The following is a 26,784-nucleotide window of genomic DNA, read 5'->3' as shown; positions in this document are numbered from 1 at the left end:
AACGCTCATTTGATTTCCTGGACAGGATAAGGATCTGGACAGATTTTGGACAAATCCAAGGAATTTTCCCCTTAAATTGGACTGCATGGAGTTCAGTTGAAGCACCTACTATGTGCTGCCCTTATAATCTAATGGGGAAGGATTACACAGAAAAGGCAGCTGAAAAGCATTTGAGGGGAAGGGCAACATATTCAGTGAAGTCAAAACCAAGCAGAGTGACTAACAGAAAATGGAGAGTGGTCTGAAGGTGATGGGCCCTCTCTAAAGAAGAGGCAGCTGAGGGAGTTTACAGGGTGTTGAGCATCAGAAACTGAGTCAATCCGGCACGGTGATGAGATTTCAGGTGATCAGCTTATCCTGGGTGAGACGTGATGTTCCTTGGAGCCAAAACCAAGCAGAGTGGCTGATGTTACTATGGAGTAGAGGACAGAGAGCTTATCCTGGAGCCAAGAAGACCTGGGTTCAAGATCTGTCTCTGATGCATGCTGGCTATGAGTCCCTGAACAAGTAACTTAACCTCACAGCACACCCAGGCAACTCTCTAAAATATGACATTTTAGAGAAGGTTCTAACCTTCACTGATAGAGGGAGTTTCCTTTCCAAGGAGCACCTGATACCACCATCCAGTTTCTATACCTATCTATATGCTCTTTTATAACATCTACCCATTGCTCCAGGGGTCAAGCAAGATATGACTAGTCTTTCTTCTATGGCAGCCCTTCAAATGCTGGAAGGCAATTATTGTATCTCCCACCCCCAATTCTTCCCTTCTCCAGGCTAGGTATTCCCAGTTCCTTCAACCTAGCCTCAGAAAACACAGTCTCAAGTTTCCCTAGAATCATAGTCACCATCCTCTAGATGCATTCTAGCTTTCTAAATGGGGCAAACAGAACCAAACACAATATCCCAGAAGTGACCAGAGCAGAGTATGGTAGGACTTTCAGATCATTTGTTCCAGATAACTACGTCTCTCTCTCAATATAACCTAGGATAGCATTAGCTCTATTGCTGACCATATCAAACTATGGGTTCATATTGAACTTGTAGTCCACTAGAAAAAAAAGTCCAGATCCTCTCAAATTGTTGTCTAACCATGAATCTTTGATCTGTGTATATGCAATTGATTATTTAAATCTAACTGTAAAACTTTACATTTATAATCATTACATTTCAGTTTATTAGATTTGGTACATTTTCTAGCTGTCAAGATTTTTTTTTCGTCCTGACTGTCAGCCCACATGTTATGCTTCCCAGCTGCATCATCTCTAAATTCAATCAGCATACCATCTGTGTTTCCATAGGTTCTATGAATCTGTTCCTTCCTTCAAGGGCTTTTCTACCATCCTTGCTTTTGCTCATTCTAATTCCTACAACTGGAATGAATTTGCTACCTCTACTTTGAAAATACTATGAATTCTCCAAGGCCAACTTCAGTTGCTATATTACGCTCTGTCTAGTCTTCCTCAGACCTGCAGTTCAATTCCATACAAGTCAAGTCAACAAGTATTTATTATGCACCGACTATGTGTCAGGCACTGTACTAAGCACTGAGGAGACAAAGAAAGGAAGAAAAAACACCGACAACCTAGTCCCTATTCTCAAGGAATTCACTGTCTAATGGAGGAAGACAATTTACAAAACAAAAACAAGCTATATATAGGGCAAATTACAGATAGTCAGCAGAGGGAAGGCATTAAGGAAGACTGGGGAAGGCTCATCAGAAAAGGTGAGGTTGTAGTTAACACGAAGAAAGCCAGGAGGTGGAAATGAGAAGGGAGAGAATTCTGGGCATGAGGCAGCCAATGAAAATGGGCGGGGTCAGGAAAGGGGGTGTCTTGTTCGAGGAACAGAAAGGAAGCCAGAGTCACCCTGCTGCAGAGTGTGTGGAAATGGGGGGAGGTGGGGAGGAGTAAGGTGTAAGAAGACTGGAAAAGCAGAGGGTAGGTTATGAAGGGCTTTAAATGTCATACAGGAGATTTCATATTTGATCCTGGAGGTATCAGAGAACCATGGGAGTTTTTTGAATAGGGAGATGACACAGCCAGAGCTGTGCTTTAGGAAGATCATGTCGATAGCTGAGTGCCTGGCACATAGTAGGCACTTCTTTGTCCTTCATTTCAAAGAACACCAGTGACATCGTGGTGATGTCTTGACTTGCATGAATTGGATTTAAGTGAGGCACAATTGCACAGTCATCAGCCTTACCCTGTCTTCCAGAGACACCAGGATCCAGTAGCAGGACAAAAGTCAGGATGCTTGGGATGCAGTGGGAGATGTGGCATCTTTGCTGTCTGACCAAGCTCTAAGCGCTCCACAGCGCCTGCTTCTGCCAGCTTCATGGCCGTTGGAACGAATTGTTGTTATCTGCCTATTCTGCCGGGGAAAGTCTTCACGTTCTTGGAGTAGGGACCCCCCAACTCATCAATGGGTGTGAGGCTTGTTGCAGAGACAGTTTATAGGGGTGTGGCCACTGTACTGCTACAACTTCTTGGAGCCACAGGTGAGAGTTGAGTGCCAGGTAGACCCCAAAAGTGGTGAGCAGCTCTGAGAAGGGCTCAGCAAGCCCCGCCCCCACCAGAAGTACGAGTCCTCTCTGAGCACCCCATGCACCACACCAGGCACTTCAAAAATACTTGTTGACTGAGTGATTGGACTGAAGAGGGGGGAAGCTTGAGGCAGGAAGACAAAGTAGAAGATATTGCAATAATCTGGGTGCCAACCATTACCAGCTCGAAGAGCTTCTTCCTCCTCTGATCTCTCTTGATACAGTAGGTGGCACAGTGGATAACACCCCAGGCCTGGAGTCAGGAATATTTGACTTCAAATCTAGTCTGGGAAACTTACTAGCCGGGTGATTTGGACAAATCGCTTAACCCCTGCCTCAATTTCCTCAACTGTAAAATGGGGATAATAACAGCACCTACTTCCCAGGTTTATTATGAGGATCGAATGAGATAATGTTTGTAAGTGCTTAGCACAGTCTCTGGCATGTAATAGGTACTAAATAATTGTTAGCTATTGCTACTACTGTGATTGTTGTTAATTGTTTCTATTCCTCTCCTTTATCAGGTTCCATTTTGTATTCTAGCTATTCTTGTACCTTTAATTCCCCCCAAACAGACCATGTCCTGACATCTAGCACATCACCTCGAAGATTGTAGGTGCTTAAAGAATGTCTGTTGAGTTGAACTGTTTTCCGAAGGTCGGTTTGTATGTCTATGAGACAGGGATAGAATCACAGAGCTCAAAGGGACCTCAGAGGTCCCACCTAAAAAGGAAAGGTAGCAGTCTCTTCTGTCCCACTACCATCCAGCCTCTGGCTCAAACACATCCAATTCCATCCAACTAGAATTTCTTGTCAAGTCTAATGAGCAGGCAGGCACTTGATGACCTTTGGGGTGAAAGCAGGAAGCTTCTTAGGGATGGGGCATCATCTAACACATTTGTTCTAGTAATAGTAACTAGGATAGCTCTGTGCACACAGTAGGTGTGCAACAAATGCATGTAGAGTTAAACTCACACAAAACTCATAAAAAGAGATTGCCTTTGAGATAAGCAGCGTCTTGTAAGTGGAAATTTCACAATTTGTAAAGAAACATATGAAGAGCAAGAGGGTGGGGGGTAGTCTTTGAAAAGAAAGACATTTTTCTCCCCAAAGTAATTCGATTTCTTAAGCCTTTTAATTACAGCATGATAAACATAATTGCACATAGTAGGTGCTTAATAAATGCTGGTCACGTACAATGGAATTGCTTTGTGATTTTGAAGATGGAGTTTTTAGGAATGACATTAGTATTGCTGCCTCCCTGTCATTCATCGACAGTTATTTGCATCCAAAGTGGGAAATGCATCATTTAAATTCCAGATGCTGAGTGTATAATTTTTCTTTTGATGGGTGCAGGCATGTTTCCCCATTGTTCCGCTCTACTCTGCCTGTTACTCAAATTGTTTGTGCAGAAAACTATTAATATTTTATAGCAGGTGGGGAGGAGGAGACAGCTGCTTCTTGCATAGAGAGGAGAAGAGCCCAGCTCCACCCTTCTCTGAGGTACCGACAAGGAGACTGAAGCCCTTCATAAGAGGCAAGCCAGAGAACTCTACCGAGAGTATTCCATTTATCTGGTTGGGTGTCATATACCCCAGTGGCACATCACCTCCTGGAGGGCATGGGCTTCTTCTCACCTTTATTATCCTCAATGACCACATGATACCCACCTTACACATAGTAGGTGCTTTGGAAGAAAGGCCAAAGCCTTTGAGAGAAAAGAGGAGAGAGACTTCACTGGGTGTAAGAGGACCTCGGTTTGAATCTAGGCTCTGCCGCTGAATCCCTGGAGGACCTTGGGGAAGTCATAACCCCTCTGGGCCTCAGTTTCCTCATCTGAAAAATAAAGGGCTTGGACTAGATGGATTTTAATTCCCCTTCCCTCTTTAAATCCTCTAAATCAGAGCAGTTCTGGCCAGATGGAATAACAACAGTACCAACAGGAAAAGTCCATTTTCCTGGAATTCTTCATGCTTCTTAAGAAAGGGATTGGATTATGGGGAGGGAAGCCAGAAGGCGGCACCTCAGGCTTCTGAAGTATAGAAGCAGGAATGAGGGCAGCAAATAGCCAGCTAGGAAGGGGGCAGCGAAAGGGGAGAAGCAACAGCCAGAAAGGATCAGGGGTGTGGACACAGAAGGAGAAGGACTCCTTTGCTGAGAGATGGTAGAACTATGGACACAATGGAGCCACTCAAAGACATGGGAGCAGTTCCTCGCTCCACAAGGAAGTGAGGAGCAGACCCCCAAAATAAAAAATATCTCTACCCCAGGACTCAGGGAGTAGGGTTCTCAGACTACAAAGACTTCCCCTAATGGTGGCATGCAGCTTTGGCATTTTAGGAGAAAGAGGACAAAAAGGAACACACACTTGGAGTAGAGATGTTTAACTCTCACCAGAGTGAAGAGGCTGGGGACCAGGCCCTTCTCTGTTCATTTGCACCAGCTGTCCCCTATGCCTGAAACATTCTTTGCTCACCCCCATCATGTAGTTTCCCTAGCTTCCTTTCAAATTCAGCTCAAATCCTACTGTCTAGAGGAGGTCTTTCCCAGTCCTCCAGCTGCTATTACTCCCCCCCATTACTTTCTCTCCATTCTATACACATATGCCTATAAAAATAGATGGGTGGATGGATGGATAGATAGATAGATAGATAGATAGATAGATAGATAGATAGATAGATAGATAGATACAGATACATAGATAGATAGATAGATAGATAGATAGATAGATAGATAGATAGAGATAGATGATAGATAAATAGCCAGATAGATAGATAGATGGATAGATAGGTAGATAGATAGAGATAGATGGATAGATAGGTAGATAGATAGATAGATAGATGGATGGATGGATGGATGGATGGATGGATGGATGGATGGATGGATAGAAAGATAGATAGATAGATAGATAGATAGATAGATAGATAGATAGATAGATGGATGGATGGATGGATGGATGGATGGATGGATGGATGGATGGATAGAAAGATAGATAGATAGATAGATAGATAGATAGATAGATAGATAGATAGATAGATAGATAGATAGATAGATGGAGAGCTGGGTAGGTCAGTGGAAGGATGGATGGATGGATGGATGGATGGATGGATGGATGGATGGATGGATGGATGAATGGATGGGTGAGTGGATGGATAGATAGATAGATAGATAGATAGATAGATAGATAGATAGATAGATCTCCTGTGTGTACATAGTTATTTGAATATTGTCTCTCCCATTAGACCGTGGGTTCCTTGAGAGGAGGGGAGATATATCAACCTTTCTTTGTACCCTCAAGGCTTAGCACAATGCCTGACACATAGTGAGCACTTAACAAATGTTTATCTTCTGGCTATTCATTAGTAACCTACATAAATATTCTATGTTTAAATGTGCATTGTTAACTTATTGGATGTAGCTATGAATAATTAAAAACCCTAGAGGAGAGTTCAAATAATCTAGAGAAGAGGGATTCAGGATGGGGCCATAAGACAACCAGTCAGTCAATAAACATTTATTAAGCACCTACTATGTATTGGGTACTGTGTTAAGTCCTAGGGATACAAAGAAAAGCAAAAGTTCCTCCTGCCCTCAAGAGGCTTACAATCTAATAGGAGAAACAACATGAAAAGTCTGTCCAAACAAGCTATCAGTGGGGTAAAGAGGAAATAATCAAGAGTCAAAGCATTAGAATTAGGAGGGATTGGGAAAGGCTTCCTGTAGAAGGCAGGATTTTCTCTGGGACTTGAAGAGAGACACAGAAGCCGTGAGGAAGAGATGAGGGAACTGAGAGCGATAGCCAGAGAAAAAGTCCAGAGTGGGGAGATTAGAGTGTCTTGTTGAAGGCATAGCAAGGAGAATAATATGCTAGACTGAACAGATCCTGAGATTGAGTTTGTCTCTGCTTAAGTCCAAAGTTCCAGACGGTGAGGTAATTTTACACATTAATGCTATGTTTTGGCTAAGACTTAAAAGCCAAGGTTCTAACTGCCATCGTGACCAAAGGGCCAAGTAACCCAAAACAGTGGCTGGCCCAGGCTGAAGGATGCAAAGTTCAGAGAAGACATCTCAGTTGTATTTGCAATGATGGGTCTAGCCTTGAGGAATAAGAGCTGAGAGGCAGCAGCTGGTGGGCAATGGATGAGTTTTACCCTGGAGTCAGGAAGACCTGTCACTGACTGTGACCTTCAGCAAGTCACTTACCCTGTGTTAGACTCAGTTTCCTGGTCTGTATGGACTTGATGGCTTCCAAGTTCCCTTCCAAATCCAAATTTATGATTCTAAATTAATGATTTATTAATTCACAAGACAATAACAGTACACCCTGAAGCCAAGTAACAGAGATTGGTATTAGCCTGGTAGGTGTCCTCTGACTGTGTACACAAAGACCAGCGATAGACAAGGAGAATGGTACCTACACGGAACGGGAAAGTGACATTCACCTACATCAGGGAAAGAGAGACAAGGTTTAATGAACACACAGGGCTGGAATCAAAGCATTAGAGGATTTGGTCTATTCATGCTCCATGAGTTCATTCCCTATAGCTTTTAGCTAAGCTTAATAAAGTTCTTAAGAAAATCCAGGTATCCCCTGGGCTCCGAATTGAACAGGAGAAAGAGTACAGGCTGAATCATGTTCAGGGATTTGGGCAGTGTTTTTAATCACTTCATACTTCTCCATGGACAAAAGAAAAAAAAATCACCTGACATCATCATCCTTCTGGTCACACTTTATTGGCTATGATTCAGAGACTTCAACAATCTCCGAGGAATCAAAATTGAGGTCGCCCAAAAGACAATGGAGGGAAGTATGATGGGTGTTAGCAAGAAAGAACTCTGCATGATAAATGGCATAAAAGATATCATCAAAGAGATGTATGGGATGGAGAAGGAAGTACACCAGTCATATTGCAAGAGCAGAGACCAATGGACAGTACATGCACTCCAGTAATACCAATACCAATCTGATGATGAGAGAGAAGCCCCCTGGCATTCTGGCAGAGGACATATGAAGAACATAGTCAAGAGATTCACATAGGATGAAAAAACATCGATTGGTGGTCATCTACATTTCTGGTGGGAATACCCACAGCAAGGAGCTCAAAGATCCCCCAAAATATCCAAGTATCCTTCAGTGATTCTCAGACTTTTATATCTCAAGACCCTTTTACACTCTTAAGAATTATGGAGGACTCCAAAGAGATTTTGTTTATGTTGATTATAGCTATCTATATTTACCATGTTAAATAGTGGTTAGAAATTAAAGCTGATAAAATTTTAAAATATTTATTCATTTAAAATAACAGTAATAAACCCATCATATGCTAATATAAGAACATATTTTTATGAAAAATAACTATATTTTCCCCAAAAAAGTTTAGTGAGAATGGTATTGTTTCACACATTTTTGCAAATCTCTTGAATATCTGGCTTAATAAAAAACAGCCAGATTCTCATATCTGCTTCTGCATTTAATCTGCTGGGATAAGTTGGTTTTGTTAAAATACATGAAGAAAATTTGGCCTCACACAAAAAATGTCCCACAAAAAGGAAGGAGAATTTTATGGACAAGCAACATTTTAGCCTTTTTAAAAACACTTTTGACTTTTGAGGACTCCCTGAAAGAGTCTCCGGGACCTCAAGGGTTTTCTATTTTAGGTCATTCTACTACCCTCATTGGCCACAACAGAAGGGAAGGCCCAGGAATAAGATGAATTCCTCAGCTCCTCATTCTCCCTCACTCACCATATCCAGTCAGCTGACAAATGCTGCCATCTCTGCCTCCACATTTCTCACATCTGGCCGCTTCTCCCTACTCACATAGCAACCACCTTAGTTTACACCCTCATCACCTCTCAGTTAAATTCTTGCATGACCATCCTAACTGAGCTCCCTGATTCGAGTCTCTCACCACCCATTCCATCCTACAGACCCTGATGCCAAAAGGGGTTTTCTCAAAGTATATACCATTCCCCTCCTCATTCACCTCCAGTGGCCTCCAATTGCTTTCAGGTTCAAACAGAAATTCTTCTGTTTAGCTTTTCACAATATGATTTCAATCTATCTTTCCAACCTCATTATACATTCATAATAATAATGGCTAATATTCCCATGACATGATTTGCTTTACATGTCTTATCCTATTTATCTTCACAACAGAACTATGAGGTAGATAGGATTATTATCCCCATTTTACAGATGAGGAAACTGAGGCCAAGAGGAGTTACCTTTCCTAGGGTCTCATTCCATCGCTGGTCCTTGTACACATAGTTAGAGAACAGCTATCAAATTGATATCATTTTCCAGGCAGCTAGGTGGCACAGTGAATAGTGTGCCAGCCTTGAAGTCAGGAGGACCTGAGTTCAAATCCAGCCACAGACCAAACACTTGACACTTACTAGCTGTGTGACCCTGGGCAAGTCACTTAACCCCAATTGCTGGGGGGGGGGGAAAGTAAAAAAAAATGGATAACATTTTCTTGCTACCTGGCTACAGGGTATGTTAATGTCTTGTGAATTCATAGAATCGTAAATTTAGACATGTTGCTGTTCGGTTGCTTCAGTCATGTCTGACTCTTCATTCCTTCATTTGGGGACTTCTTGGCAAAGATACTGGAGTGGTTTGCCATTTCCTTCTCTAGCTCATTTTACAGATGAGGAAATTGAGGCACACAGGGTGAAGTGACTTGCCCAGGGTCACACAGCTGGTAAGCTCCTGAGGCTGGATTTGAATGAAGGTCTTCCTGTCTCCATGTGTCCGGTGCTCTGTCAATTGCACAAATCCAGCTGCCAACAACGTTATTCCCCGTCCTGTACTGATGTGCAGCCAAATTGGCCTTTTCTCTGTTCATCAAACACAATACTCCATCTGTACTGGCTAGCTGTGATCTATAGCGGAATCTGCTTCCCTGCTCACCTCCTCCCCCTCAGACTCCCTCCCTTCCTTCAGAATAAGGTTCAGAAACCTGCATGATGGCTCCCCCGATTCCACCACCACCGCCATCAGCTAGTGCCCTCCCTGGGTAACCACTTTGTAGCTAGCTATTTTGTGTGCATTTGTATTTATTCTCATAAGTTCATAGATTTAGAAACAGAAAAAGCCTTAGAGACCATCTTATCCAATCCCATTTTCTTACAGATGATAAAAACTAAGCCCAGGAGGTTAAATGTATTAAGCAGCAGAAATGGGTCTTGAACCCACAACCAAGATAGGTTGCCTCCATGTCTCTTTCAGTTATTGTGTATAGACTTGCCTATTGTCTCCCCTATGAATTTAAACTCCTTGAGAGCAGAGACTGTTCTCAATTTTCGTGTTTGCACCCACAGTGCCTGGCACATAGGAGGTGCTTGATAAATAGCTATTGATTGACTGATTCCCTCCTCTCAAAGAATTTATAACCTAGCTGGTGGGTAGTGAGTCAGAGGCAGAAGAGAGGACTGAAGAGTGGAAGGAAAAAAAAAATGAAGCTAAAACCACACAGTGAATAGAGTGCCAGCACTGGAGTCAGGAGAACCAGAGTTCTAATTCAGCCTCAGATATTTACTAGCTGTGTGACCCTGGGCAAGTCACTTACCCCCAATTGCCTCCTAATAAAAATAAATAAATAAATTACGTGATTGAGAACTATGATGGACCTAAAGCCTCAGTTTCCTCATCTGTAAAATGAAAGCACTGAAATTGCTGTTCTAAGCCTCTGTTCCTATGACCCTAGCCCAACCACTTACCTTATAGATGAGGAAAGCAAGGTTCAGAGAAAGGCAGAGACTTGCCCAAGGTCTCACAGCTAGAGACTGTGTAAACTATAACTCAGGGCAGGTGCCCTGACTTCTTACACGAGATTCTCTCCACTCTGCCCCACTGGCTTCCATAGCCCAGTTACCTATGGACCCGAAGTTCCGGCACTGGGGCCCCCCATTATCGTTTATAATCCAGGAATATTTTCAGTAAGTTGACTCCCTGTTCTAACTGCAGGGATGTAAAAGATGTTTGAAAGAAAATCCAATTAAGCATGGGAGGAATTCAGAGGATGGGGAGAGCCCCAAATAACTGTGCTTTGTCCCTTATGCAACGCCTCCTTCTTGCAGTTAGAATCCAACTCCAAGCACACGAAGCTTAGGTATTCACTTGGAAGAGGGGGCCCCAAATGCCAAAGTGATATCAAAGAATTTCTTAGCAGGACACAGAAACCCCTTTGAATATGCCTTCTAAATTTACTCTAGAAAAGCAACTAATAATTAAAAGCCTCCACAATCTCTTTGGTAGACAGTAGAAAATGTCAAAAGCAAAGCTCCAGAATCCTCCTGGCTGTCCCCTCTTCTCGACTCTCTGGGGAAAGAATAGTGCCATTCCTTGAGACCCAGCCAGGTATCCCATCTCGATAAAAGTTCTGGTGTGGGCACCAAGGGCCAAGCTCAGTCAGTCAACAAACCTTTATTAGACACCTACTGTGTGCCAGGCACTGTGCTAAGAGCTGGGAATACAAAGATGAGCAAAAATGTCCCTGCCCTCGAGGTGCTCCTAGTCTAATGAGGAAGAGTGCCTGTATGGCCAGGTATTTATGTAAATAACTAGGCGTGGCTCGCGGGAGCAGCACCCAGAAGGCAAGTTTGGCTGGACTGCAGAGTGCACAAATGGTCATAATACCCAGAAAGTCTGGCCAGAATCAAGCCATGAAGGGCTGTAAACATTGAAGAGTTTGTTCTGGGGAGACTGCGTGAAGCAGAATGCTGGACTCGGCGTTAGAAGGACTTGAGTTCGAAGTCTGCCTCAGACGATTGTTAGCTGTGCGCCCCTAGACAAGTCACTTAACCCTGTGTGCCTCAGTTGCCCCATCTGTAAAATATATATGTATATATATATATATATATATATATATCAGAAATTGTTATTGTTCCCAGATCCTAGCATTATTATTATTGATCCTAGAAGTAATAGGGAGCCACTGAAATTTACTGGGCACAGGAATAACATGGTCAGACTTTTGGAATATCATTCTGGTATTTATATGGAGGCTGAGTCAGGGAGAAGAAAGACTGAAATGGGAATACCAGCTGAGGGGGGAGTGAGGAGGGGGAGGAGTGTGTAGACAGCACCTACTTTGCGCCAGGCACTGTGCTAAGCTAATACTTACAGATTGTCTCATTTGGCTGGAAAGTTATTGCAATAGTCCAGGAGAGAGGAGTGCAGCTCTCTCTGCTCCCCATCTCCTAGAGCTCAGACTGGCCATTAGCTGAGTGCATCCTGAGCCCTCTCAAAGCAAGACTTTTCTCAGGTGAAATTGTGTGGTAACCCCTTCCGCCATCTCTATTGGCAGCTTCCCTGGATACAAAGGACATCCTTTCCCATCCTCCAAGATCCGGCTATGTACCAGTTTCTCCATGCCACCTTCCCCGACACTAGGCAGCTTAGTAGCACAGTATCATAGAAAGCTGGACTTGCAGTCAGGGAAACTGAGTTCAAATCCCCATGCAGCAGACACTTACCATCTGTGTGACAAATTACTTAACCTCTCAATGTCCCAACTTTTTTAAACTATTGTTTTCCCTCTTGGCACCCTCTAACAACTCTCTAAGATGATCAAAGAAAAGATGCATTAGCAGAAGTCTTTTTTTTTTGAGGCAATCAGGGTTACATGACTTGCCCAGGGCCACACAGCTAGTAAGTGTCTGAGACTGGATTTGAACTCAGGTCCCCCTGACTCCAGAGCTGGTCCTCTATCCACTGCACCACCTAGCTGCCCCCAGGAGTCTCCTTAAGGAGAATTCCTCATGCCCTCACAGATCCAGTTCCAATTCTTGTACTTGTAGCATGAAGAGAAGTTGGGCAGAAGGAGCTGAAGGGAAGGCCTTTTTTTCCCTTGAAGGCACTTTTCCCCCAGAGGTTTCTGCTCAGCCAAACAGCCCCAGGATGGCAGTGATGCAGCCACACAACCTTTTACTTCCACTGCTTCCAAGTCACTTGGTCTTGCTAACCCTCAGTTTCTTCATCTGTAAAATGGAGATAATAACACTTATTACCCAGAGAACTTAGCTCAGGGTCCCTAGGCTGGGTGGCCATAGCAGTCTGAGGCCACCTATTGTCTCCTTGTTTCAGGAACTCTCCAAAAGTTCCCATACAGCCACTGAAAACGTAGCATGACTTTGCCTGCTATCAGATGGAAGAGGTGTACACTGGCTGAGCTGAGTGCAGTCTAGACATAGAAAGGCCCTGGACAGGTCCAGAAAATGAAGGAAAGGAGACAGAAGCCAGTAAGCAAAGACACGGGATAAAAGAGAGAGTAGGAAACAATGTCTGGGGAGAAAGGAAAAGAGAAGTGGGACAGAACTATATGTTAGAAAAGAAGTATTCAGGGATCATAGGTTTAGAAGGTACCTTAGTGACCAGCTAATCCAACCCCCTTTTCTTACAAATGAGGAAACTGAGGCTGTCTTCATCACTATCATGATCATTACTACTACTCTGCCACTATGCCTTGTGCCTCATACCAAGGTGCATATTTGTTTAAGAATTTAAGCATTATCCTGTGGAATGTAGGAAAACTGGGGAGTGAATAAGCATCAGGCTTTTCATAGACTTGCAGACTCTCACAACTTCAGGAGTAGGTCAGACAGAAACAACTGGTTAGCAGCATTGAAAGGGAAATGGAATTCCATCACCATGGCTACGATAACCATGGCTCAGGTTTCCTTAGCACATTCAAGGTTTACAGATCACTTTGCCCGACAACCCAATGAGGTAGGGAGTTCAGATAATATTGTATCCCCAAAATACAAAGAAAAAGGTCGAGGATCAGAGAGGGAAATGGTTTATCCGGGGTCATACAGCTAGGAAGTATTCAAGCCAGAACGTGAACCTAGATTTCCAGACTTGCCTTCCAAGACTCTTCTCAGCACACCAAAGGAAAGAGTTTATCTCTCATCTCTGATAGGTATTTTACATTGGACTTAAGATCCAAAATTATATTTTCATTTAAATGCTGTTTGCCAATACATCAACTTTCAAAGACTTTTTACTGAGATCCAACAGGGACTGCAATCTCGGTTGGTAAAGGGACTACCCACACCTATAAATCCCAGATCCCTGGAATATTAAATGAATGCCGACATCCCCCAAAACTAGTTTCTGTTGATCTATACCTATACCTAGTCAATAATTAATAGTCAATAAACATTTAGTAAGTGCTTACTATATGCCAGGCACTGTGCTAAGTTTTGGGGATACAAACATGAAAAATGACAGTCCCACCCTCGGCAAGCTTACAATCGAATGAGAAAAAAAAACATCAAAGGAAGCTAAAAATCCAAGCAGGTGGGGAAGATACCTAACGTGAAGGCATTGTAGAGACGTTCCAGAGTAAGTACAATCAGGTGAGAAATGAGGAATGCACTATATTTACATGGTACTTATGCAAAATACTGCTGGTTAAATATTCCAGAGTAGTGAATCTTATTCTTTTGTGTATCATGGACCCCTTGGGCAATCTGGTGAAGCCGTGGGACCCCTTATCAGAATGTTTATTGACTAAATTCATAATTGAAGGAATGCTAAATTTCAGATAGAGGTTAGGAACAGTAAAGATATAATTCTTTTTTCCTATTCAAGCTCATGGATTCCCTGAAATATATCTATGAATCCCAGGTAAAGAACTCTAGATTAGAGAGCAAAACAATCTCAATGCCTTCTTGCAAATACATCAGGGAAATCCTCCAGCTTCACAATATATCTGATTGACTCATTCTTCCTCTGAAATGTCCCAAAGGAATAAAATTCTCATCAACGGTTTACTCTGATCAGGAAAATATTGAAAAGGCAGCTTTCATGCTGGTTGTTAGCTTGGGAAAATATGATTTTCTATTTGCTGCATCCCAAGATCTGTCCCCATATTGAGTTCATTGAGGGTTGGGAGTTGGGGGAAAGGAGGAGAGAGAGACAGGTGGTTTATTTGTGTCAGGGAAGAGTTAACCAGCTTCCTGGCCAAGCCTGGCTGTCAGATATCTTGCTAAAGGAACAGAGCCATTACCTACAATTCTGGGGCTCCATTTGTTCATGGCTCCCACGTAGACAGGGGCGATCTATATCTGCAAAGCATTTAATAAGGAGCTGAATTTTGGAAAGGCTCCCAGGTATCGCGAGTTTCTTTGTCACTTACCCTTTCCCACGGCATTGGGCTCCACTCATTAATATGTCTGCTCCTGATAGGTCATGCAGAGAAAAGTCCAATACGTTCTCTTCCCAGACAGCCGCCTTGATGTACAGAAAAGGTTTGAGTTTCTAAAATAAGGAGAGAGACCAAATTCTCTACTGACTTCTGCATTTTCTGAGGAGGCAGGGCCTCCAGCAGAATATCACATTCCCCAGATATTCATTTCAGTGACTGGGAGAAAAGACCTTTTTCTTTGGTTTGGAGAGTAACTTTGAAAAGGAAGCCTTCCTCTGTCAACTCCAAGGAAGCCAAGAAATGGAGATGAGGAGGGAGGAAATCCCAGGTGTGAGAGACAGCCAGTGAAAATAGCCAGAGTCAAGAGATGGGGTGTCTAGTGAGAGGAGCAAGCAAGCAGACCAGCGTTGCTGCATTTTAGAGCATGTAGGGAGGAGTAAGGTATAAGAAGACTGGAAAGGTAGAAGGGGCCAAGCAAAGAAGAGTCCAGACTTTATACCTGATGTCAGAGGTAAGAGGAAGCCACTGCAGGAGGGCGGGATGACCTGGCCAGACCCGCACTTCAGGAAGACCACTTTGATAGCTGCAGAAAGGAGGGACTGGGGAGAGATTTGAGGTAGGGAGAGCAACCAAAAGGCTATATTGCAATAGTCCAGTCATGAAGTGATGGGGGCCAAGACAATAGCAAAAGGGTCAAGTGAGAGGTTTTCAAGGGTGGAAGAGATTTGGACGTGTATGTGGGCAATAAGGAAGAAGCCAGAAGGTAGGAAAAGATTCGAGATTGCCTTACCATGGGATAGTGGGAAAAGCATGAGGTCGGGAGTCAAAGGGCCTGGGTTCAAATCCTGTCTACTCATGTGATGGTAAGCAAATTGCTTAACCTTTCTTGATCTGTGTGATGAGGGGATTGGATTAGGCGGCCACCGAGTTTCTTTCTAACTTTAGATCTAGGATTCTATAACCCCTTCCTAAAATTGACTGCACATAGCCTCTAGGTTGGAAGAAGTGCCCACTGCCTTCCTTCGAAGCTTCCACTCTGTCCCCATAACTCAGGTGCATCGCTTCTCCACAGTTCTTTAATGCTAATCTCATTGGAGTGGGCACCTTCACCATGGAAGCAACCATCCACCCTTTCTTGTCCACGTCTCCCACAGCAGGTCCACCCTTACACACTGTGCAAGGATTCAAACCCTCCTGTGGGTCCTCTTCCCACTCTGTGGGTACCAGGGCGGCCCACCTGTTGCCTTCTCTCCTAACACGTGTCAGGCCCTTCAGCTGCCACCAACAAAAGGGCAGTGAGCTAGGCAGCGTGCCAGCAAGGCAGGGGCCCCTGCTGGGTCACACCTAGAGCCCCAGGTGGTACGGCATTAAGAGCCGCCTGCGTTCTCTTTATTCCGCTCATTAAACCCTCTTCAAATTGGACTTTCTATAGTGTCAGCTCCACAAAGATGAATAATACGGTCTCACCTGTAAAGGGTCATTCTTCATTCGATCAGCAAGCATTTACTGAGAGCTTCCCAGGAACCCAGAACTGGCTTCTAATTGTAATTGCTGCAAAACGGGAATAAGACCCATGGGGCTTCCTTCAAAGGGCTCTTGTCAGGCTCAAATGCGATGAGAGATGTACACTCCGGGCCAACCCTCCAATGCTACCTCAATGTTCTTGTTATCAAAATCATTACTATATTCAAATAGAGACAATAGCCGATAGCTGACTCTTGCCAACGGCAGAATGTCTGTTCTTGTTATCAAAATCATTACTATATTCAAATAGAGACAAATAGCCGATGGGAGCTGAGCTCTCTTGCCACGGGCAGATCATACTCCCTCCAGGCCTGCCCAGGTGGCAAGACTCTTGTCTAGGCTTCTGTTAAGCTGCCACCATGGCCCACAGGTGGGCTGTCCCTGCCTCCTCTTGACACAGTGACTATCCACAAGAAACACAAGGGTGGTACGTTGGTTATCTATCCCTCATTCTCACCATCTGAGCAGCCCATCTGCTCTATCACTCACACAATTCCTCACTAATCTCCTTTCCTTTCATGTTGCTTCTTAATTCCCTGTTGGTGACAGGCTGCAGCCTGCTAACACCCTCTCCATTGCACTCTGGGTGAGAACACGTTTTCCATTCTTTAGGAGACCGCAGTGTTCCATGACTCATTGCTGTATAACTATTATTAGTGGTAGTGTTATTGCTATTATTATTATGCTGATTAACTATAACACTATATTTGGTGATAAAAAGAATGACAAGGTAGAAAGGAAAGTCCCTGCCCAATATATAATCTGGGAGTAGGGGTGAGGCAGAGTGTACCAGAGGACCTTGAAGGGAGAACAATTACAAAGAAATTCATTTCCAAGGGCATGCTTGACAACAACATAGAAATTAAAAACTAACCAGAGAATGCTAGGATCCCTAGGGGTCATCCAGTCCCATTTCTCACCCCAAACCTTGGGTGTTAAGAAGCAATTTGTGATAATCCCTCATTTTTGCCAACAGCCTTTCATATCTTCTGTCATCTCTGATGCTCATCTCTTAATTTAAGACTATTCGTGCTGATGTTTTTCCCCAGGAATTCACTACAATTCATTCATTGCAAAATATATGAAATTTTCTGCCATCTCTTTTCCCTCATTTCTCTGCTGAATTCCCATTTCTTTTTGCTTATGGTTTTCCATGTTTATCTGAAAAAAAAAAGTTATTTCTCACAGATTAAGACTGTTAACAAAATGCTTCACTTTCAAGAAGTCATTCTCCAGTACTTGAGACATATCAGCTAGGGACTTCCATAGAAGAGGTGGTAACATCAGTTTGATTTGATTCTCCCAGCCCTTTTTTTTTGAAAAAAAAAAAAAACAACTAATGGTCAACTTTAAAACAATAATTTTTTAAATGGATCACAAGAAAATTTCTTATTTTGCTTTTTCTGTCCCCAAAATACACACATAACTTTCTAAAACTTTCTGCTGAGAAATCCAATTGACACTTTACTCACTATAAGAGAAAATACTCTGTAATAATAAAAGAAATGCACATTTAAATGACTCCGAGGTACTGCCTCACCCCCTTCAAATTGGAAAGATATGGAAAGGTGGAGTTGGTTAAACTAGCTTGAAGGAGTGTGGGAAAATAGATACGTGAACATAGAAGTGGTGGAGTTGTAGATTGGTCTGACCATTTTGGGGAGAAAAAAACCTGGAATTATGTGGGAGGGAGTCATTAAACCGTTCATATACTTTGACCTCAGGGACTCATTCCTGGGCAAAACCCCCAAAGAAATTAAAGACAAAAGAAAAGTTTCCATATAAAGCAAAATATTCACAACAGCGTTGTTTTGCAGTACCTAACACTGAGGGAGGGTGGAGGGAGAGAAATTAGGTGCTGATTGGTTGGGGAATGCTCAGCAAGCTGTGGTATTTCAATACAGTTGAATATCATGGCACCATGATAAATGACAAATGCTAGGAACTCCGAGAAATAAGTATAAAACCACAAAGATTGAAGAAAGTAGCACCAGAAAAACAACCCACACAATGACTCCAATCACATAAAAGTAGACGATACTAGATAATAGAGATCAGATCAGATGCCATGACCAGTCTTGGTTCCAGATACTGATTTTTGTCTTATTGCATATTCCATCATTTACAGTCACTGAGCTTGTTTGTTTTTCATAGAGAAGGGTGTTATGGGAGGGGAAAGAGAGAACAAGGAAGCCTACATGGAAGTGGCACCTGGGCTGGACCTAAAGGAAAGGAAGAGATTGCAAAAAGTGTCAACACGCAGAGCCTCTCTTTCAGATGTAGGGGATGGCACGCAAGAAGCAAGACCAGATTGGAGAAGGTCAAGTAGAGGCTCCATGAAGGAAAGCAGTCCATAAAAGAATTAGAAATGCATTTGGAACCAGACTGTGGAAAGCCCTGAATACCCAGCTAAGATATTTTAGTTTTGTTCAATACGCAATGTGAAGCTCTTGACTTTTTGTTTTTCTGTTTTTTGTTCATTTGTTTTGTTTTGGTTTGGTTTTTTGCTGTAAATTCGGATTGGCTGATGGGAACACATTTGATTTAGCTGTTTAGAGGACATTAGCTAGAGCATTGTTGGTGAAGTCAGAAGCGGTAAGATCTGAATTCCAATCCTTCCTCAGCATTCCCTAGCTGTGTGACCCTGGCCAAGTGATAGCCTCCCTAAGCTTGACCTTTAGCAGCTGGAAAGTACACTAGCATGAGCCTCCCTCATTGCGTGGTTTTTAGAAAGCATTACATAATGAGTTGTTAATGTTGTTATCATTCTCATATTATTTAAACAGAAGGAGGGAAAAAGAGAAAATATCCTAATCATTGTTCTAATTATGTCCCCTCCAAGTAGGATCCTAGAATCACAAGACTTTTTAATAATCTTTTCAATTATATAAAATTATACAAAAATATAATTTTATATAATCTTTTCAGTAATCCAATTGCATTATATTTATTTGGTAAATACTCTATGAGTTCATGTTGCCTCCCCCAACAGAACATAAGCTCCCTGAGGGCCAGAACTGTTTCATTTTTGTCTTTATATCTTCATAGTAAGCACTTAATAAACACTTTCAATTCATTTATTCTAGATAGCTAGGGGAATGTAGTGGGGAAGGGAGAATAGTAAACATCCTGAGGGGAAAAGGAAGTTGCTTAAAATGTCAATGTGTCTGTTAATGTGTCCATCCCAAATCAAGGGAAGGCAAGTACTTCTGATACCTTTCTAGGCGCTGGCCACTAGAGTGTCTGGCAGGCTGAACTTCACTAAACAACCACACGGCTTTGCTAGAAAGATTTAATGGGAACCATGGGAACCCATCAGGGGATGGGCTTCATGGACCCATCAGGGGAAATTCTTAGCTCAGTACAAATGCACACCTCCTCCAAAAATGATACCTACATAAGAATAAAATCCTTAAAAATAATCCTAGGAATTTAAGACACACAATTACTTCCCAAAGAAGGATGGCAGTAGAAATCTCTCTTGAACTCAGTAATGCCAACCTTGCCATAAGGTCATGTGGGCCTTGAAAACTCCTGGCAGAAAAGGAGAAAAAAGGCCACTGGTCACTCTTCTGCCCAAGAGAAGTCTTCTGTCTCCTATGCCCACAGAGAAGATGAGGTATCATAATGCATCCCACAGCTTTGTCCTACAGAGGAGAAGGGAGACGAGGCAGGGCCCATAAAAGCTTCCTCTCACCTGCCGCCAGGGAGAGCAGAAATAGAAGGCAAAGGAAAAACACCTGTGCGCTAAAGCAAGCCAAGCCTATGCTAGGATCCAGGCCTGTTTTTTCTCTTCTCCCCTTTGGCCTCTATTCTTCTACCACTCAAGCTCTGTCACACCTGAAAGTCAGTGGAGGTGTCAGTTAGCCAATCCACAAGTATTTATTAAGCGCTTATCATGTGCCTGGCACTGGGGATACAAAAAGGCCTTTTTCTGTTTTCAGTCCAACAGTCATAACAGAAAACCACCCACTCGATTCAGTTAACGTTATTGGCTGGGACTCCTTTTCAGGACAAAAGATTGGTGCAAAAAGAACATGTTATTCTGCACCTCCACTCCCATTCAGAGAGCCAAAGGTGTCAGTTGTTAACTTTGACATCATCGAGGAAGGCTGAGCAGGCCCCCTCCTGACAAAAGGGAGGAGAGACGCAGAGAAGCAACTGCCAAGCTCCTCTGCCACCTTCCCCTTCGGCCACCTCCACAGCACATGTCCCTGCCCTCTTCTTGCCCAATCAAAATATATAAAGCACATTCTCCAAATGACCAACCGGGACAGATGGTCTGGTGATAGATATTCATTTTGCAAAACTTTTTAAAAGAACGTTTTGTTTTCTTGGAATTCTAATGGTCTGGGGCAATTCCAGAGATTTTGCTGCACCTCTGACCTAGCCGCTCAGAGCCCTGTTTTTCAGGTAGCAGAATGATGAATTAATCAGAGCTAATGTGTTAATGGTCTTCCTTCTCACCTTGACTCAAGGGAGAGGAGTGATCCTCCAACACTGAACAGCTGTTTAGGGGCTGACAAACCTCTCATCCAGCACATAAACTTCCTTCACCTTCCCCCTCCTCCTCTTTTCTTCTTTCTCCTCTCTTCCTTCCTCCCATCCTCCCTCACCCTCCCATCTCCCAAGAGAAGAGTTCTTGGGCAAAATCCCTTCCTCTTTCTCACAGAAACAACCAAAAGGAAAGGTTTATCTGTGGAAGTCATCAAAAGCTACCCTGGAGATGGTTTAACCCAATGCCCTCTTTTTACAAATGAGAAAAGCAAGGCCCAGAAACAAGAAGTGATTTTCCCAAGGTTATAAAGTATTAAGTAATAGAGCTTAGATTTAAATCCAGAACATGGGCATAAAGCAAGAAGAGTGAGATCTTGGAGGTGATCTAATTCAGTCTTCTCAGCTTTTTTAAAAAAAACGATGCAACAAAAAAATGATGTAACACTATTTTTAAAAATTAATGTTTTATTGATGCTTTTTTTTTCTGTCACAAATGATTCCCACTGACTCCTCCACCCTCATAGAAGCCTCCCTTGTAACAAAGAAGTATTGATAAGCAAAACAAATCAGATTTTGGACACATCTTATACCTTATTCAGCACCTCTAGTCTACTGAAAGCAGCGAGTTTTGCTTTTCAATTGGTCCTCTGAGGTCACAATTGGTCACTGCCTTGACCCAAATGATAGCTCAGGGTTGGGTACTTTTACATTATTGTAATTATGTATAAACTGTTCCCCTGATTCCATTTATTTCAGTCTATATCCAATCATATAAGTCTTCCCAAGTTCTTCTAAATTCATCGTATTTATCATTTCCTACGACAGTAATATTCCATACATTATTAATAGAGCGTAATTTTGTTCAGTTACTTCTCAGTCAGTTGGAACCCTCTTTTCTCCCATTTCTTTTGCTACCACCAAAAATGCTGCTATCAGTGTTGTGGTGCATATGGGACCTTTCCTTCTATCACTGGCCTTCTTTAGGGTATATGCACTCCAAAAATGCTGCTATCAGTGTTGTGGTGCATACGGGACCTTTCCTTCTATCACTGGCCTTCTTTGGGGTATGTACACTCTAGTATAGTTCATAATTGTTTTCCAGTGGAGGCAGCTGGGTAGTGCAGCGGATAGTACACTGGCCTTGGATTCAGCAGGACCTGAGTTCAAATCCGGCCTCAGACACATAACACTTACTAGCTGTGTGACCCTGGGCAAGTCACTTAACCCCACTGCCTAGCCAAAAAAAAATTGTTTTCCAGAATGTGTACTTTCTCGTTTTCTTCATAGAATCACAGTAACAACTTGTCTAGGGCAATTCCCACACTCAGTGGCAGATTGGGACACATAGAACGATTTCTACCTATTGTCTCAGTGTTCTAGGGGTAATCCTGAAGGGTTGAAGTTTCTAGTGCTGTCACTCACAAGTACTGTCACACCCACCAGTGGGCTTCCCATTGATTATCATCCGGTAGTCTCAACTAGCTTCTAGGATGAGATAGTATAGCAAGAATAGTAGTTACAAAATATCACACACATCCCAAAGTCTTGGGAACACTGTCCCATAAATATGCCTACAGTCCAGAGAAAGAGTAGATTTAAATTTAGAGTACAGTAAGATTGAGACACGTGTGAGAACAACATATGTGGTAAAGGGGTACCTCAAAAATCCTGGCACTGGGAGTCTTTTTCTCCCTTTATGGAATCTGCATGAAGTTCCCTTTAAGTGGGTCTCTCTGTTGGATTCCAAGGGACGATGCCTTTCTAGAGTTGATAGCCAACACTTCTCTCTATCAGGAAGAATCATGATTCCTAAGGAACCTGTGGGTGCCTGTTTCTCCCCATCTGTCTGTAGCTACTTCTTCTGTTGTCTGCCATGACCACTCTAGCAATGTAACCATTGTTACCACCTCTGGTTCCTTCCTCAAGGGCTGGCTAGAGCTCCTCTTCCAGAAGACTGGACTGTTTCTGGAATACTAACTAGATTCCAAATTGGTTTACTTTGTTGTGTATGGGCCCAGAGCTACATCTGCTTCTTTCAGTCATTCACAAAGCACTTTATTCCTCTCAAGTTGACTAAGGACTTTTATAATCTTGATTGATTGAATGAGCCAATCTGAATTTCTGGGCCTTCTGTGGTTACATTAATTGGGGTGGGGAGTAAAAATCTCCACTCTTATACTGAGATTATGGAACTAAATCAGGTCTTCTTACCTTCTTTGAATCATGGATCCCTTGGGTGGTTTGGGGAAGCCTATGGACCCCTTCTCAGAATCATGTTTTTAAATGCACAAAACAAAAAAGTAAGAATACAAAGGAAATTAATTTTATTAAACTACAACTATGAAAAATTTTTAAAGCAAATTGATAGACTCCCTAGTTAAAAATGCCTGATTTAGAGGGTTTTTTAATTAATTTTTATTATGAATTTCACAAACATAAACAGTTCAGCATAAGAATAATAGGAAAAAGGATTGTATATGGGACAGAAATGTATATTAAATTTAACACAGTAGTAACAAAATTGCCCTGTGCTCACTTTTTATCTTCCTCTTGCTCTCTTCATCTTGTTTTTTGTCATTAGCATCACTACCCACCAACTCCCCCTCTTAAATAAAAGCCCTCCCTTGAAACAGATACGTCTAACCAAGAAAAAAAAAAAAAACAATCTATATATTGGTCATGTCTGAAAAGCTATGGATGAGATCCAGTCCAAAAAATCTCTGCCAAGAGGCAGGAGGGGTGCTTTGTCATCAACCTTCAGAAGTCATGCCTGCTCTTTACACTGTCCAAGTTCTGGGTCAAAGTTGTCTTCCTTTATATTCTTGTGGTCACTGTATAAATCAATTGTTCTCCTGGTTTTGCTCAACCTCCTTGTTTTTCAGATGAATTATATGAGGCTCTTTGCCTCCAACTCTTTCCACTAGTCTATACTGTCTTTTCCCTGAGCCAGTAGCCAGGGACGTGGGCTACAATTGAGAATCCCATCTTGATGAGAAGCAATGCCCTAGTCCTACTTCCAAAGGAATTTGGAAAGTTCTTATGGAAAGTACTATAAGGAAATCAGGATGTTGCCATGAACAATTTTAGACTCTGACTCTAGTCACACATATCACACATGGAAAATGCCTCATATTCTTAAAAGCAACAACAACTGTTCAGTTAGCGCCACCAATAGCAGATGGTACTCTCATGGGAAGCAAAACAATGGAGGCAAAGTGGGTGCCCATCAACTGCAGAGCAACTGAACAAATGGAGACATATGGCTATAATGGACAACGACTGGTCCACAAAAAACAATCAACATGAGGAATTCAGAGAATCCTGAGAAGACTTCTTTGTACTGATGCAGTCTGAGGAAAAAGAATGAAGAGAAAGGAAGCTAAAATCAAATTAAATATTATAACTGAGTGAGATGTCAGAAAACAAATGATGAAATGCATGCTTCCACTGAGAGAAAGGCTGGGAACTAGAAATACAGCATCTTGTATGTGCCATCAGACACGACCACTCTGTTAGGCATCTTTGCTTAACTATTTTTTATTATGGAGTTCTAAGGGGCAAAGGGAGGAGGGTAGGAATGGAGGGGCAATGTATCAACCAATAACTCTGACACAAAATAAGAAGGCATCAATAGATTTTTTAATAGATGGAGGTACCAAGGCACAAAGTACAGGAATTTTAGGAAGCTCTCTCCAAACTTTCAGGTAAACCTGAAGAAACAAAATTTGTGCAGCTAAAAACCATGTAATCTGAACTTTAAAGCACTGTTAACTCTACCTAAGACCAACCCTAATCCCCCTGAATCCAGCTTCTATCTTCCATTTTGCTATTTCTGTATTTCGATTAGGTGTTGCTGGAAGATCCTGTAGTTCAGTAGGCTAGGCACGAGCCTGGGAGGTAGAAGTTGATCAATTCTGGAGGGCCCTGCCCCACGGCCATCCGCCGCCCCCTCCTCACCCCCTCCCCTTACCTCCTTCTCCGACTCTTCACCCTTCCATCCCTTCCCCTCCCCTCCCCCATCCCCATCCTTTCTCCTTCTTCCCTTCCCCGACCTAGACGATGCCGTGGTGGAGACAGCCGAGGAGACCACAAAGCCTGCCGAGGCGGACATCACAGGGCTGTGCCAGGACGTGTTCTCCAAAATGGCCACGTACCTAACCGGCGAGCTGACAGCCGCCAGTGAATACTATAAACTTCTGCAAAATATGAACAAACTGACTAGCTTGAAGTATCTAGAAATGAAAGATACTGCAGTGAACATAAGTAGAAACCTGAAGGACTTAAATCAGAAATCTGCAGCTCTTCAGCCTTACCTGGATCAGATCACTTTAAGTGAGGAGAAAGCAGCAGCTCTCGAGCAGGCAGCTTACACGTTGGATGCATATTCAAAGAAACTAGAAGCAAAGCACAAGAAGTTAGAGAGGCAAAGAAAACATGCATTAGCACAAAGACTTTAACTACAAGAATGTTTCCTAAGAGCTGAAATAAGTGGGATGGAACTTATCACTATGCTTCAGTTTCTAAAAGGAAGCGGTGCTGCTGATCCAAGGAGAATCCCAGCCCCCACCTCCGTTTGGATGTGTAACTTTGGCCACCCCTTGCTGTTTCCTGAACCTGTAGCCCCTGGAACCTCATCTTATCGTGTGCTTCATTGTGTGCCCTGGACCAAGGCTCAGAAATCAGGATCAACCCCGTCGGGAGCAGACACAAAGGAGAGGCTCTCGTCTCCCTGTCTCCTCCCTTCTTCCCTCTCCCCTAGGCATCCCCCCTGCCCCGTTCATAACCTGTTCTTCAACTTAAATAATAAATGCTGACTTATGACCCTCAAAAAAAAAAAAGAAGTTGATTAATTTCTCCCTCCATCAAGGTTTAAATCAGCCATGATCTCTGAAGGAACATGACTTGAGGAATTTGGGGCTTACCACCATACTAGGGTATCAAAAGGAATGGAAAAAAGCTGACTCCCTATCAACACCATAAAAAGAGGGGAAATCCACTCATCTAGATCATAGGGTGAGTTTCTTTTAACCATTGTTTTCCTGGTTCCTTAGTTTTAAGGAAGAGGAATTGACCTACCAGAGGAAAGGAAATGCGAGGAGGCTTGCCAAGAGAAGCAGGAATAGCATGGTATAGTGAAGAGGTCTGGGCTTGGAGTCAGGAAGAAATGCATTCAAATACCATCACACACACTTACTAGCTATGTGGTCCTGGCTATCACTGGACCTTTGGAGCCTCAGTTTCTTCATCTGTAAAATGGGGATGATGATGATGATGATGAAGAAAAACAGCACTTAGCACAGTGCTTGCTGCTTAATAAATGCATATCAATTGATAATGATAATAATATCACTTTACATATCACTTCAAAGTTTGAAAAGCACTTTTAAAACTTTAAGTTTTAAAATCTCTCTATTGATCCTTACAATAACCCTCACAGACTTGTTGTAATAAATGATGATTTCCAACGGGCCAGAAATTGGCTAGCAAGAAACAGATTAGGAGGACCTCCAGTGAAGGGAGAACGGCATGAAAAAACAAATTACTATGAATGAGAAAGTAGGACAAAAGAAGAAGTGATTAAAGGATTTGGGGGTTAACCAGAGCAGAAACTTGAGAAAACACTCTTGGAAAGTTACTGAGACTAGGTACCAGGAAGAGAAACCCATGAAGAGATATATCTAACTATGGTAACCAGGAAGAATAGAGTACCATCTTGGTGTGATAGGGAATTGTCGAGCATGTAGTTTGATCCTTAACTCAGAGGTTGTACTTGGAGACCAATAACTGTTATTATTTATATAGCTCTTTGAGGTTTGCAAAATACTGTGCATGTGTTTGTATGTGTGTACATATCTCGATAGATAGATAGATAGATAGATAGATAGATAGATAGATAGACAGATAGACAGATAGACAGATATACATATATTAGATACATATAGATATACATATATAATCTCTTTGGATCCTATCAACACTGTGAGGTAGAGATGATATTATTCCACCCATTTTTACAGATGTGGAAGTTGAGGCTCAAATTTGGGTAAGTGACATCCAGAGC

The 26,784-nt window shown here is 42.6% G+C and overlaps 1 protein-coding gene across 1 annotated transcript in view; it reads left to right on the top strand.

Annotated features, from left to right (window-relative positions):
- The window catches only part of LOC110213007 (biogenesis of lysosome-related organelles complex 1 subunit 2-like), a 31,270-nt gene extending 6,090 nt beyond the window's left edge, over positions 1–25,180 (top strand). Inside the window, exon 2 of the mRNA XM_078149526.1 lies at positions 24,780–25,180. Within this exon, the coding sequence (XP_078005652.1) occupies positions 24,780–25,180 (401 nt within the window). The remainder of the gene's footprint in view (positions 1–24,779) is intronic.
- The last annotated feature ends 1,604 nt before the right edge of the window (positions 25,181–26,784 follow it).

Source organism: Phascolarctos cinereus, unplaced genomic scaffold, assembly GCF_003287225.1.
Source record: "Phascolarctos cinereus isolate Bilbo 61053 unplaced genomic scaffold, phaCin_HiC Scaffold_1;HRSCAF=81, whole genome shotgun sequence".
In the NCBI taxonomy this organism is placed as follows: Eukaryota; Metazoa; Chordata; class Mammalia; order Diprotodontia; family Phascolarctidae; genus Phascolarctos; species Phascolarctos cinereus.
Note: the sequence above shows the minus strand (reverse complement) of the source record. Positions and strands in the feature narration are given on the sequence as shown.